Consider the following 14,148-nt stretch of genomic DNA (forward strand, 5'->3'; position numbering starts at 1 on the left):
TCTCTTGTTCAGATGCCTACCTTGAACTCCAGACACTTATATTCACTTATTGAGCACACACTTACTGGGTTCCTACTACATGCTGGGTGCTGAGGATAGAAAAGCAGATATTTTATGTCTAAAGAAGTTACCAGCCTATTCACTAACTCCACTGACATATCCCCTAGGTCTTCAAATTCAACATGTGCAAATTCATTGCTCTTCGTCTGTTTTCCTTCTCACTGGCTAGTCACTCAGGACAGATATTTTGGAGCCTCTTTACTCTCATCTCATTTGCCTCTCTTTCCTGATAGGGTAAGAAATCCTCTTGGTTCCGCTTCCTTGGTATCTCCCTCAGCTCCAGCCCTCCTCTCTCTCTCTCCCCATTGGCAGTGTCTTAGTTCAGGCTTTAATGTCTCTCACCTGAATCCTTTCAGTGGACTCCTAACTATTCTCCCTTCTCCAGTCCTGCTATGCCTTTCTGATCCATTATTAAAGTTTCCCATGTCAGAAAGAACTCACATGTAAGCATAGCCTGCCACTGGGAAAGCCAGCAAAGGCTTCACTTACCAGGGAGCAGTATGACATCAAATCAATAGACTTCATTTCTGAAATTACGTTCATTGCTCTTTTCCTTTTTTTTTTTTTTTTTTTAACTATTTTTTTTTTTTTTTTGAGATGAAGTCTCGATCTGTTACCCAGGCTGGAGTATAGTGGTGCGATCTTTCAGCTCAATGCAACCTCCACCTCCAGGTTCAAGCAATTCTCTCTGCCTTAGTCTCCCAAGTAGCTGGGGTTACAGGCGCCTGCCACCACGCTCGGCTAATTTTTTTATTTTTAATAGGGGGTTTCACCATGTTGGCCAGGCTAGTCTCGAACTCTTGGACTCAAGTGATCTGCCTACCTGAACCTCGCAAAGGCTGGGATTACAGGCATGAGCCACCACGCCCAGCCCTCCTTTCCATTTTTAAAAGATCTGTTTCTACATACGAACCTGCATTTATATGTACATTTATAGAGAGAAATACAAGATAATCATATAAAGAATACTGAAAGATTGTCTACCAAAAGTTAACTGGTTCTCTGGAAATTATGGATTATGTATTTTTTGTTTGTCTAAATGTATATTTTTCTGATTTCTCAAACTTGTTTACAGTGGACATTAATTTTATAACATGAAAAAATATCTTTTTTTAAGTTAAAAAAAATTTTAAAAATTCATTGACAAATTGAAAAACACCAAAAAGTAGAGAGAAGAAATATATCACAAATTCTGCTGTTTCAGTTGTCTGTTGCTATATAACAAACCACACCAGAACTTAATGGCTTAACACAGTGACTATTTATTATTTCTTATAATCCTTGGATCAGGAATTCAGGCCCATCTCCACTGAGCAGTTCTTGGTTGGTGTCAGATGAAGCCACTCACTCATTTGCAGTCAGGTGGTAGCTGGGCTGTACTGCACAGTCCAAGAAGGCCTCTCTTGAGTTTGTGATGCCTCATTGCTCCTCCATGTGGCCTCCCCCCCTCTTTCTGGAGTGCCTCATCATTCATTTGTTGGTTTGAGCTGCACTGGCCCACAACCCAGATGTGAGCTGCCAGGCATGATAGAGCTGCCCAGAATTGGCATGGCTTCTCTTGGTCAAGGCAAGTTGCCTGGCCAGACCAAAGTCAAGAGGTGGGGAAAAGGATTCTACCTATGGATGGATGGAGCCATATGCACATACAGAGAGGGAAGGAATTGATGGCAGCCATCTTTGGGGCCTGTTGCTTCCATCTAAGAAACCACTGTTAATATTTTTGCAGTTTTTTTTTTTTCCACAGATGCAAAGATTTCGTTGTTTTGAAAGATTTGTTATAGTTATTGCTGTATAATTATTTTCTAAATTAATATATTTTCTTGTTAATCATATCCTTAGGAATCATAGTTTAATGACAATACAGTATTTATTGTACGTTAGGTAGTTTCATTAACTATGCCCATATTGTTGGGCATTGAAGTTTTTTCTAATTTTTCACCAGTATAAATAATGTCATGATGAGAAACTCGCTCCTTAAAACTTACTCTTTGTTTCCTTTTGGGGATCGGAGGGTATGAACTTTTTAAAGTTTATCAATATGTAACTGTCAGATTATTTTCCAAAAGTGTTATGCTAATTTAAAGTCACACTGTATCTGCACACTTAATTCTGTATTTCAGTTTCACAAAGTTAAATCATTTCCCTCTGGCATGTTTTCCTCTCACACATTTTACTACACAAAGCTATTCAATGTTTGTAAGAGTAGTAAAATGAGATAAATATTCTGAGCACTCTTTCTACTCTTATTTTTATCATAAATATTCAAAAGTATTGCTCAATTCCTTTACTAATGCTAATAAATCTCTACCTAGTTGCTGACCTTTCCTTCTCTGGTTGTAGACAGCTGGACAAGTGGAAAGATGGGTAGATCCAAGGCACAACCAACACGTTCTCTTTCTCCCTGAGTCAGGCAGCCCATGACGGGGAAAGGAGAGTCATGAGCTGAAACATAAGCTTTTTATTGAGCCAAAAATGGGGAGCATCTTAATACCCTCGTTATGATGACCAAATGCTGTTTGGTTTATTGAGGGATTTTAGATCCTCTTGAATATTTCTTGTCCAGAAGGCAATTCATTATCTCAGTGACTTTCTAGCACTTTTATTAATGTGAATGTCATTTAGCATGTTAATGTCAAATCAGAAAACTTGTTTTTGCTTTCTTTTGCTTTTAATCTGGCACAAGTTTCTCATGAGAATATTTACTGAAATATGTTGATGTTTGAAGATGTTTTCCTTAGCATGCCTTACATTTTATAAGGGCTAACATACGTTGAAGACTTATGTGCCAGGCACATCATCTCATTTAATCGTCGGAAAAAAAAACTGAGTTGGGTTCTCTTTTTCCCTCCATTTTACAGATGAGGAGACAGAAGTGCAGAATAGTTAATTAATTTGCTCATCATCACACACGTAGAAGAGCTAGGATTTGAATGATCAGTTTGGATTCAGAGCCTAAAAACCCTTAACCACTATCCTATTTTGCCTTCCAACAAGTCAATTTATAAGTGTTGTAATGAAGCAATGAATATTATTTGTAACTTTTTTTTTTTTTTTTTTAAGATGGAGTCTTGCTCTGTCGCCCAGGCTGGAGTGCAGGGGCATGATGTCGGCTCACTGTAAGCTCTGCCTCCTGGGTTCAGGCCATTCTCCTGCCTTAACCTCCTGAGTAGCTCAGACTACAGGCACCTGCCACCACACCCAGCTAATTTTTTTTTTTTTTTTTTGTATTTTCAGTAGAGACGGGGTGTCACCGTGTTAGCCAGGATGGTCTCAATCTCCTGACCTTGTGATCCGCCTGCTTCGGCCTCCCAAAGTGCTGGGATTACAGGCGTGAGCCACCGCGCCCAGCCTATTTGTAACTTCTATAAGTGGATAATGAAATGTATCAAAGTACACCTCATCATTCTATTATGGTATCATTGTAGTATATGCATTTAGAATAGACTAGCGTAATTACTCTAACTCCTCGATGATTTTTAGCAGAAGGTAAAAAGTATCCTGTTTTGTCGTCAGTGCTTCTCCCCAAGATATTTTAGGTTCACTCATTGTATGAATCTAAATCTAAAATAAATATGAATATGAAGATTCATAATGAATAAATCTTTCTCAAATCCGATTTACGTGTAATCATGAGTTGTTGATATTTGTCACATATTGTCCTCTTGGTGTCTAAAGTAAAAAGAGTTAGTTATTGAAAGTAAATTTACAGTAGTGATATGCAGTTCTGACTGACAGACTGGCTGCCTGTAGAAATCTCAAGCCACATAGAACACATCATTGTCTTTGAGATTAGCCTTTTCCTAAAACGTAAACATTCGAAACTACATTTAATTTGTTTAGCCAGGTGATCGTAACTCCTGTGTACCTTTCCCAAACTTAGAAAAGCAGAGAGATTGCTGTAAATTGTAAATGTGACTGTTGGTTGCCTGCCATCCTATATGAGGGTGAAGCCAGCCTCCAGGAACACAGAGCATCACCCCCGCTTCTTTCCCTTGTTCTCCTCTGGGTGGGGCCCATTCTGACGCACTTACAGATGCTACTAGACTCCTGCTATTTCCTAAGATGTGCTCACACTCAGTCTCGGGGTTGTTTCTAAATTTAGAGAATGATTACAACATACGTTTTTCCTGTTTCTTTTATTTTATGTCAGTCTGCTATAAACTCTGTTTATTTAAATGGTTGGTATACTCCTGCACTCCAGGATTCCTGATTGTCTGAAATCTCCACTTCTCCTCCTCCAGACTGTGAGAGAACTTTATTCTCTGTTGTGTCCCAGCACCTGGCATAGTACATGCCACAGTCTGTGTCTGTCCTTTTTCCTGTGTCCTACCTTTTGGCTCATTGAATCATTTTCATTACCAGGTACCATGCAGAGAACAAAAATATCACTTTGGGGGAGTATAAGTTTGGACCGCTTTTTGTGAGGCTGTGTTATGAGTTGGATCTCGACGAATCTGCAGTGGAGTTCTTGAAAGACCAGGTGATTGTTTCCTAATTGTTTTCTCTGCCAATGTATGTGTTTTTGGTGATATTGGAAAAGGCATCTCTTCCATGCACATTATTCCTGGGTTAAACGATTTTCAAAGAAAGGCTGCTGGGCCTAATGAGCACTTCTCTGCATTTTTAAGTTTCTTTGCAGTCAGTTTGTGTGAAAGAGGGGTGGAGTGATATAGAACAAGTGTGGAGGAGGTACAGGTACAGATGATCCTACCTTGGATGTGTATCATTGTGGGTTGTACACCTGCTCTTTTAGGGGCTTTCAATAGAGAAGAGCTTAAGACAGTCTCCATTTAAAGACTGACATTCCTATCCTTTACCTGTGTTCCTTCTCGATTTTGTATTGGTATTTTTCTGGTTGAAGACTACATTTGGGAGGTGCTTTTCTATTTTCAAAATACTTTCCCTCACATATTCTGACTTTCTGTTCCTAAAAACAAAAGTAAATAATAATAATTATTATTATTATTATTTTATTTATTTTTTTTTTTTGAGATGGAGTCTTGCTGTGTGGCCCAGGCTGGAGTGCAGTGGCCGGATCTCAGCTCACTGCAAGCTCCGCCTCCCGGGTTTACGCCATTCTCCTGCCTCAGCCTCCCGAGTAGCTGGGACTACAGGCGCCCACCACCTCGCCCGGCTAGTTTTTTGTATTTTTTAGTAGAGACGGGGTTTCACCGAATAATTATTTTTATAGCTACTCATTGAATATTTACTATGTCCTCAGCATTGTGTTTAAGTACTTTAAATATTTCATTTTATTTGTTTCTCACAATAGCCTTGATAAGGTAGATTTCCATTTTGTAGATAAAGAAACTGTGACCTAGAGACATTATAAATTCACTCATTTATAATAAAGTCATTTTGATTACCAGAGACCATGTAGAGGACAGAAATATCACTTTGGGGGAGTATAAGCTTAGACTGCTTTTCATGAGGCTGAGTTTCCCATAATCAGAAATGTTTGCTAAATTTTGGGGCCACAGCTGACCACCAGGTACATTTTTGTATATTTAGTAACTTACATAACAAGCTGAGTTGTTTTTCTGCCTCTTACTCTTTTTTTATACAAAATTTTCTCTGTACATGGTGGGCATGTTAACTCTAGGCTTGCCCCTCTTTAATGACACCTGTGTATTAGAAAGATGACCATAATATATTAGTTAGCAGAGAAAAGGTTGTTTTAGAACAGTACAAATAGTTCGATCCTGTTTTTTTTTCCATAAAAAAAGACATACTAACATTAACATTTTAACAAAATATAAATTCGTACATACTGGGAAGATATACACTAACTCACTTTATCTTTAGGGGTAGAATTATTAAAAATTCTCACTTTTTACTTTATACATTTTTGTATTATTTTACTATTTTTAATAAACATATGTTAATGTTTCAGTTAAAGGAAAACAAAAGCTTCCCACTGTAATAAATCATAGCCACGAGTATGGTGATAAAAACAAAAAAAAAGATGAAAGCAAAGTGTTTTTTTTAGCCTGCTTGTATATGAAAAATTCACGTATAAGTAACTTTTCTGGAATAGGATGAACAAATTCAAGTAAGTGACATAGGACCTAATCCTGCTTCTACCCGAACTTCTCTTATCCCCTACTTAAAACCCTGTAGTGTTGCCAACATGGTAGCCACATGGAGTCGTTGAACTGTGGCTAACTCAAATTTACATTTTAATTACTTGTTATAAAAAGAATGCAATGTATGTTAATAATTTGTATATTGATTACATGTTGAAATTACATTATAGTAGGTTAAATGATTTAGTCTATTTCTGTTTACTTTTTTAAGTGAGGCTAATTGAAAATTTAGAGTCACATATGTTGTGATTCTGAAATATCCTTGGTGACTCAAAATACTTTTCCATTGGCTGGGGCTGCTCTGGTGGCTTTCCTTCACACTTCGAAGAAAACCCAGACCCCTGACTCTGACCTAGGGGGCCCATTGTGCCATCTCCCTATTCTCCCTTGCTGACTTCACTCTGGACCTATGTATTCTTCCTCAGCCATGGCGAGCTCACAGCCTCTAACTGGAACATTCTGCATCCTCATCCGTGAGGCTCCCTCCTTGACCTCACTGAGGTCTCTTCTCACAGTGCCTTCCCTGACTACCTTCCATCTGTCTTCTCTACTTGCTCTTCATAGACCTCACTAATAGCTGAAATTAATTTTTTTTCACTTGTCTTATTCATTGTCTTCTCCACCAGAATTTAAGCTCTGCTGGATTACAAACCCTAGTTGGGTTTGGAGCAGGGTGTATGTATGTCCTGTTTATCATTTCTTTATTCTCAGCACCTAGAACAGGGTCTGCGTAGTAGGTGCTCAGAAAAGAGTGGACTTGAGCAAGGCGTTTAATGACACATTTGAATACCATGTGTCCCATTATCAGGGCACACAAAATGTTGAGATGTTAGCAAGATGTTGGTCAAAGGATACAAAATTTCAGTTAGATGGAATAAGTACAAGGGATTTCTCTGTACAACATAGTGACTATAGGTAATGACAATGTATTGTATTCTTCAAAATTGCCTAAGAACAGGTTTTATGTACTCTCACCACACAAAATGAGTACATGAAGTAATGCATCTGTTAATTAGCTTAGCTTAACCATTCTGTAATATATACATATTTCAAAACAACGTACTGTTTTTTGGGTTTTTGTTTGGATACAGGGTCTTGCTCTGTCACCTAAGCGGGAATGCAGTGGCACTATTATCATAGCTCATTGCAGTCTCGTAACTCTTGGGTTCAAGTGATCCTCCCACCTCGGCCTCCCAAGTAGCTAGGACTCCAGCCTTGTGCCACCACACCCAGTTAATTTTTTTAATTTTTATTACTTTTTTAAGAGATGGGATCTTGCTGTATTGCCCAGACTGGTCCCGAACTCTTGGCCTCAAGCGATCCCGCCTCTCTCTCCCAAAGTACTGGGATTACAGGCGTGAGCCACCAAATGTATTTTTATTTGTCAATTAAATACATACATACAAGTTGGAAAAAAATGTTGAGAACCACTGTTTTGGAGAATTATTTCAAAAGGCGAGTAATCAATTCTGTATTATCCATTGCCAAAAAAAGACCATAGTTGTGAGACCCTCCTGCCTTAGTCCTCAAGTATATTTATAGCTACCATTTCATGTTAATAGCTGGCACCTAGTTTCTAGGACCACTCTGCCAGGGTTAATTAGCTAGTTTCTTTTCTCCTAAGCATGACAGATGACGTTTCCTTAAAGACGTCCTTCATGGTAGTTATGAAACCCAGAGATTTCTTGCTGTACCTCTCAGCATGACAGCCAAGAGAGTGGAAAGCATTTTAACTTTTTTCTTTTTTTTTTTGTTTGAGACAGAGCCTCGCTCTGTCACCCAGGCTGGAGTGCAGTTGCACGATCTCAGCTTACTGCAACCTCCACCTCCTGGGTTCAAGCAATTCTCTGTCTCAGCCTCCTGAGTAGCTGGGATTGCAGGCGCCTGCCACTATGCCTGGCTAATTTTTGTATTTTTAGTAGAGACTGGGTTTCACCCTGTTGGCCAGGCTGGTCTTGAACTTCTGACTTCGTGATCCACCTGCCTTGGGCTCCCAAAGTGCTGGGATTATAGGCGTGAGCCACCGTGCCCGGCCAACTTTTTTCAAAAATAAAACCTGAGTATATAAAATATATTAGAGAATTCAGATGGCCAAATGAGCAAAGTATGCAGAAAAATGAGACCTGGATAGATAAGAGACAGTAAAAGTACCTCCTCAATAAATAGTTTTAACTTTTAACCAAACTGTATTGTTCTTCTTCATTAGCATTTACGAGGTTTCTTCTCAGACTCCACATCATTCAATATTTTGATGGACATGTTATTTATCAAAGGCAAATATGAAAGTAAGTACTGCAATTTCTATTTGCTGAAAAATTCTGCTGTTTGCTGGCCTGGGAATTAGGGGAGAAAATGAGCCATGCAAAAATGATTCTTATATCCCTGATAAGTGGCTGAATTCTGGAGACCTTATGAAGTTTGAAAACATCGTATTGCATATCATCTCTTAAACTAAATATCCCAGATTTTACTTATGCTAAAATTGTGAAGCAGCTTTTAAAACATTAGTTCTTCCTGTTTGACCTCATAGTTTATTTCAACATGTAGCTAATTGCTAAATGACTTGAGAAATAGCTTTTATTTTGTTGAAATACACTTTTCTGTAGATAGTGCTGAACAGATGAGCGCTTTGGGGGCCAACAGTAGAGGAAATCTGATTAACACTGTGATCCACTCTCACTTTTGGCAGGTGCTTTGGAAGTATTGATAGAGATGAAAAACCAAGATGTGAAGTTCACCAAAGATACCTATGTTCTTGCTTTTGCAATTTGCTACAAACTGGTAAGACTCCTTCCCCTAAACTTTGAGAGCATTGTGGGAAGTCTTTGAGAGAGGATTTTTTTTCTCTATATAAATAAAATTCAGTTCCTCTGAAGTCTGTTTTCCATCTGGTGCAAATGTTTTAATTTTAAATGTATTTATTTTTAGAAAACTCAAGTTAGCCCTATCAGACAGTTTTATGGGAAAAGTAATTTTTTCATCTTTCACTCTTCTCTGGTGATTGTGTGGATAGTGAGAACAAGAGGCAATGTGTTGGGTTCGGGCTCTGCTTTAAAGTCATCTCGCATGCTGGACTCTGCTAGATCCATCTTCCCTGTTGTCCTTGTCTATGGAAATCTTAGCTTCCTTCATTGAGCTTTCAAGGACTACTTTGTCTTCATATTTGAAGGTTTTTATAGTCACTGAAACTGGAAGTGATGTTTGTCACCTCCAGATATCCCTTAATTGTGCTCTATTTGTATCACCTCCCTGGTACTTCTGACACAGCCTAATGTACTTAGTAGATGCACGTTCCATTCTCTCCACTTGAATGTGAGCTCCTTGAGGCATCTTTGTATCCTACCACCTAACACAGTGCCTGCTATCCAGTAGTTCTTTAATAAACATATGTGACATGAAAGTGAACGCTGAGGACAGAGACCATGACTTATAAGTTCTTTTATCAATACAAAAAATTAGCTGGGCGTGGTGGCATGCACCTTGTAATCCCAGCTACTCAGGAGGCCGAGGCAGGAGAATCGCTTGAACCCAGGAGGCAGAGGTTGCAGTGAGCCAAGGTCGTGCCACTGTACTCCAGCCTGGGCAACAGAGTGAGACTCTGTCTCAAAAAAAAAAAAAAAAAAAAGTTATTTTATTATTACTGTACCAGGATTATTTCTTGCCTACAGAAACTGTTTCTTCAATGTTTAGTGAATGATTATTGAAATAGTGAAATGATCAATGTTTAATGTATTACTGTTGTCATTCATACCATTTAAACTTTGGAAACCTGGCACACAAAACCTCTTTGTACTGAAAACAAAGGAACACTAAGCGAAGTGGAAGAACATGGGCTGTTGAAAAACCCTCCTGAAGAGTGTAGCAATGCCAGTTTTCCAAAACAAGGGGATAGCTGGGTTATAGTGGAAGGAAAACCAACTGGAAATTGAGAAACTCGGAGTCTAGTCTCCACTTTGGTATTATATAGCTTATATATATGGCTTATATAGCTGTGAACTGATCACCTATCTCATTTTACAAATGAGATAGATTTGGGAGTCAGCAAACTTTTCTTATAAAAGGCTAGATAGTAAATATTTTAGGTTTTGGGGGCCATGTATGTCTTTGCCTCATATGAACTCTGCCCCATATTATTTGTTTTTGTTCTTACAGGCCTTTAAAAATGTTAAAGTCGTTCTTAGCTGTAGGCTACATTTAACCCAAGGGTCATAGTTTGCTGACCTCTGGATTCAATAATTCTTTCATTCATACCATTCTACAATTCTAGGAGGCAAAAAAAAAAAAAAAAACCACACAGCACTAGAGCATCACTTATTCAGCATTGTAATTCTCAGCCTTCTCATCTTCCACTTAGGGATGCCTCCCTGAGTGTATGCTGCAATGATGAGAATTTCAGTTCTGCTTAGAGGCCATGCGCAGTGGCTCACGCCTGTAACCCCAGCACTTTGGGAGGCCAAGGCAGGCAGATCACCTGAGGTCAGGAGTTCGAGACCAGCCTGGCCAACATGGTGAAACTTTGTCTGTACTAAAAATACAAAAATTAGCCAGTGGTGGCACATACCTGTAATCCTAGCTACTTTGGAGGCTGAGGCAGGAGAATCATTTGAACTGGGGAGGCAGAGGTTGTAGTGAGCCGAAATCGTGCCCTTGTACTCCAGCCTGGGCAACAGAATGAGACTCCGTCTCAAAAAATAAAATAAATAAATTAGGAAAGGCCAGAGGATTTTCTCCCCTGTGTTGTGTCCAAGAATAACTTGTTTCACCCAGTAGAGATGAGTTGAAAAAGTGATCTGGTCAGCCAGTAAAAATTCCACATCAATTCTGGGAACTGTCCTCTCTCATCCCATTTGAACTCTATTTTGACAGGAGTTGCAACTCCTGTCATGACAGATGACATAGTTTGCACAGCCAGGCTGCTCTCATAAACCTAATCCCCCACAGCATGCACAAAGGAAGAGGATTTGGTTCTACCACTGCTGTTTTTATATCACTGACATTCTTGGATTTTTCTTTTTGAGGTTTCTGTTTTCAGAGGATTCTTTTATAATTTATGTTCAAATTAGTGTTCATGTTTTCAAATATTTGACATATGAATATTTTCAGATTGGAAATTCCCCAGAAAAAGTTTCCTGGTGTTGTTGAGCCTTAATCAGCTATTTAATATAGTAGCAGGCAGAACCTTTATACTTGTAAACTATGGGGTCTGTGTCTAGAAACTAGCCTGCCCAGATACAAAGAGATGTGTTTATTTTCTGGTAAAAACTGCCCCGATTCAGAAAATTGAAAATGAGCTTTAAAAATAAAGTTAATTTAGATTTGACCTGCTAACATATCAGTAGCCTGGTGTATTTGCAAATAGTGTTTATATGGGGCTTAATCTTTTAAGTGGCTTAAGGTAGGCTCTAGGAAATCCTTACAAAAGGAACTCTAAATATTGAGCACTATTAATCATTTTATTGAATTTAAAGGTTTATAACATTAATCGAACAATCCTGTCTCCTCACAGAATAGCCCTGAGTCTTTCAAAATCTGTACTACATTAAGAGAAGAAGCTCTACTCAAAGGAGAAATTCTCTCCAGGAGAGCATCCTGTTTCGCTGTGGCGTTAGCTCTGAATCAGGTAAAGCTTTGTGGTGTACATAAGTAAACTGGGAGTGGCCAGGACTTCATTACTTTTATTTGTCCTTGCTTTTACTTTTTTCCTTCTGACTGCATCATAAAGAAGTAGTCCCCATAAAGAGACCAATGCCTTTGTTGCCATGGCAACCTATATCTATACCTGTACGGGCAAAGAATGTTTATATTTACAGTTGGGGACCTAACATGCATTTCTAAATAGAAGGGTAGAGAAATTTCTCAAGTAATTAAAATGAAAATTGCAAGTCATCGGATGACGTTGTAACGTTCTCAGAGAACAGTTTAATTTAATGCTCTCCAAAGTTGAATTAGCCTCAGATGAATGAAGACTGCTGTGTCAACCCATTGTAGAAGTGGGATCCATCACATACTTCATAGTTATACCCAACTACTGCTGTTATTTGGGTGACTTTAGTGATCATTTAGCCTCATTCCCCTGACTGGACAGGTGGAGGTAGCAGAGACCCAGAGATAAGAGGGGACCTCCCTGAGGTCATGCCTCAGTGATGCCAGAGTTAGAGCTGGAACCCTGGAACACACATCCCTCTGGAAGAGCCTCTCCTGAGATTTCCTATTCCAGAGCCTAAACAATATGAAATGCTTTATATGTTTCCTATGTGGTAAAAGGAAATTTTATAGCAGAAAAATAGTAACCAAACCAGGTTGTTTTCCTGGCTGGTAAAATATAGCTGGAGAACTCTTTATTATTAGAAATCAAAACATGAGGGTGATCCATTTCCATATACTGCTGGGAAGAGTCACTGAAGGACGAGACTTAAGAGATTATACACTTCCTAGGCCTCTGCTGGGCCAAGATCATTTTTTTAACTTTCTAAGCTTCTCTCGCTGTCCAGGGGAATTATTTTGTCTTCTTAATCTGTCATGAGGTGAGTGAGTGAATTAAAGTCTCTTCGAAGACATGTGTTTTTCTTTCTTTGTATAGCTCCTGTAGTTTTTCTTTATTTAAGTCTAAGTTATACTGTTTGGTGCACAGATACATCATCACTGTTACATCATCACTGTGAATCCCTCCCTGTAGCATTATAAAGTACCTATCTAGGAATGTTTACTGCTTTTGCCCTGAATTCCACCTTATCTAATATTAATAACTCTATCCCTCTTTTTGCTTATTTCTCTCTTTGTTTTGATGAGGTTTGCATTTGCCCAGTATACAACTTTTCCTATCCTTTATTTTTGCAATCTTTCTGAATTGTTTTGTTTGAACTTTATCTCTTATATACTGCATAAATTTCTATGTTGCTTTATAATATGATGCTAATCTTTTAATATCCATTTATATTAATATGACATATTTGATCTTAGGTCTCATTTGATGCTTTTTGTTTCTGTAAGTTTTTCTACTATCTTATGCCATGTGGTTATTTTCTCTAGTTGGTATTTTTGCTCTAGTGGTGACTTTAAAACCATAGTTTTGATTTTCTTAATTCTTTAATTCTTTGGACAAGACCTGTTAATTCCCTAATATAAGTAATGGTGAAAATAGTGTATTTCCTCTGTTTTTCATCTTATTTTCTTCCTCCCCCTCCAACATCCCATTTTAGCTCATATTTTACTTTGATAGTGTTCACTTTACTCTTAAATGTACTTGATTTGTCAGTTTTCAGTGATATTTTTTGGCCTGCTGATAATAAAGATAAGGAAATGGGAATGCCTTCTTCACCTTTCATCTCTTTTCCTTCTCTTTCTAACTTTCGTTAGTGTTAACGTTGCTTCATTGTCCAGGCGTATAACATTTACGCTCTGTTCTGTAGCCATACTCCCCACTTTTGAGTCCTTTGTATAGCTAAACAGGTTGTTAGGTGCTAATTGTTTTTCCAGTTTTCTCTTTGTTGGCTGAAGTGAGTATTTTAGTAAATTCTTTGGAGGAACAATATCCCTTGAGTTCTTGGTATTTTAAATTATTTTATTTGCCTGTTGTTTTTGTACTTGAACTACAGTTTGGCCAGATTTACAATTTCAGGGTGACATTTGCTTTTCTTGAGGTACTTTTAGACATTGCTTTTCTGTCTTCTGGTATAGAATATTGCTGTGGAGAAATCTAAGGCCTGCCTGATTTTTTTCTACTTCTGATTGACGTGATCTTGTTCATTTTTCTCATTTCTATCTACCCACCTTGGCCTCCCAAAGTGCTGGGATTACAGGCGTGAGCCACTGTACCAGTTGTTTTCTTAATTTTGTTCTACTGTGTTCCTTTCCTCCTTTTGAAAATACCTTCTTTATGAGTGTCATGTGGTGGTTCTTTTTTGACTATTCATCGTTGAAAAGTGTAAGTTTCAGGCCTAGCACAATGGCTCCTGCCTGTAATCCCAGCACTTTGGGAGAGGGGAGGATCACTTGAGGCCAG

At 38.5% G+C, this 14,148-nt stretch overlaps 1 protein-coding gene across 4 annotated transcripts in view; it reads left to right on the forward strand.

Annotated features, from left to right (window-relative positions):
* PTCD2 (pentatricopeptide repeat domain 2) overlaps positions 1-14,148 on the forward strand; it is a 37,858-nt gene that overhangs the window by 6,475 nt on the left and 17,235 nt on the right. For 2 of the 4 annotated variants that reach the window (XM_025389448.1, XM_025389447.1), the window contains 2 exons: positions 8,836-8,927; positions 11,653-11,766. In XM_025389448.1, coding sequence (XP_025245233.1) covers positions 8,836-8,927; positions 11,653-11,766 — 206 coding nt within the window. Of the gene's footprint in view, positions 1-4,422; positions 4,541-8,352; positions 8,432-8,835; positions 8,928-11,652; positions 11,767-14,148 lie in introns of all 4 variants that reach the window. The other 2 variants (XM_025389446.1, XM_025389449.1) reach the window with 2 other exon arrangements.

This window comes from Theropithecus gelada, chromosome 6 (genome assembly GCF_003255815.1).
Source record: "Theropithecus gelada isolate Dixy chromosome 6, Tgel_1.0, whole genome shotgun sequence".
Lineage (NCBI taxonomy): Eukaryota > Metazoa > Chordata > Mammalia > Primates > Cercopithecidae > Theropithecus > Theropithecus gelada.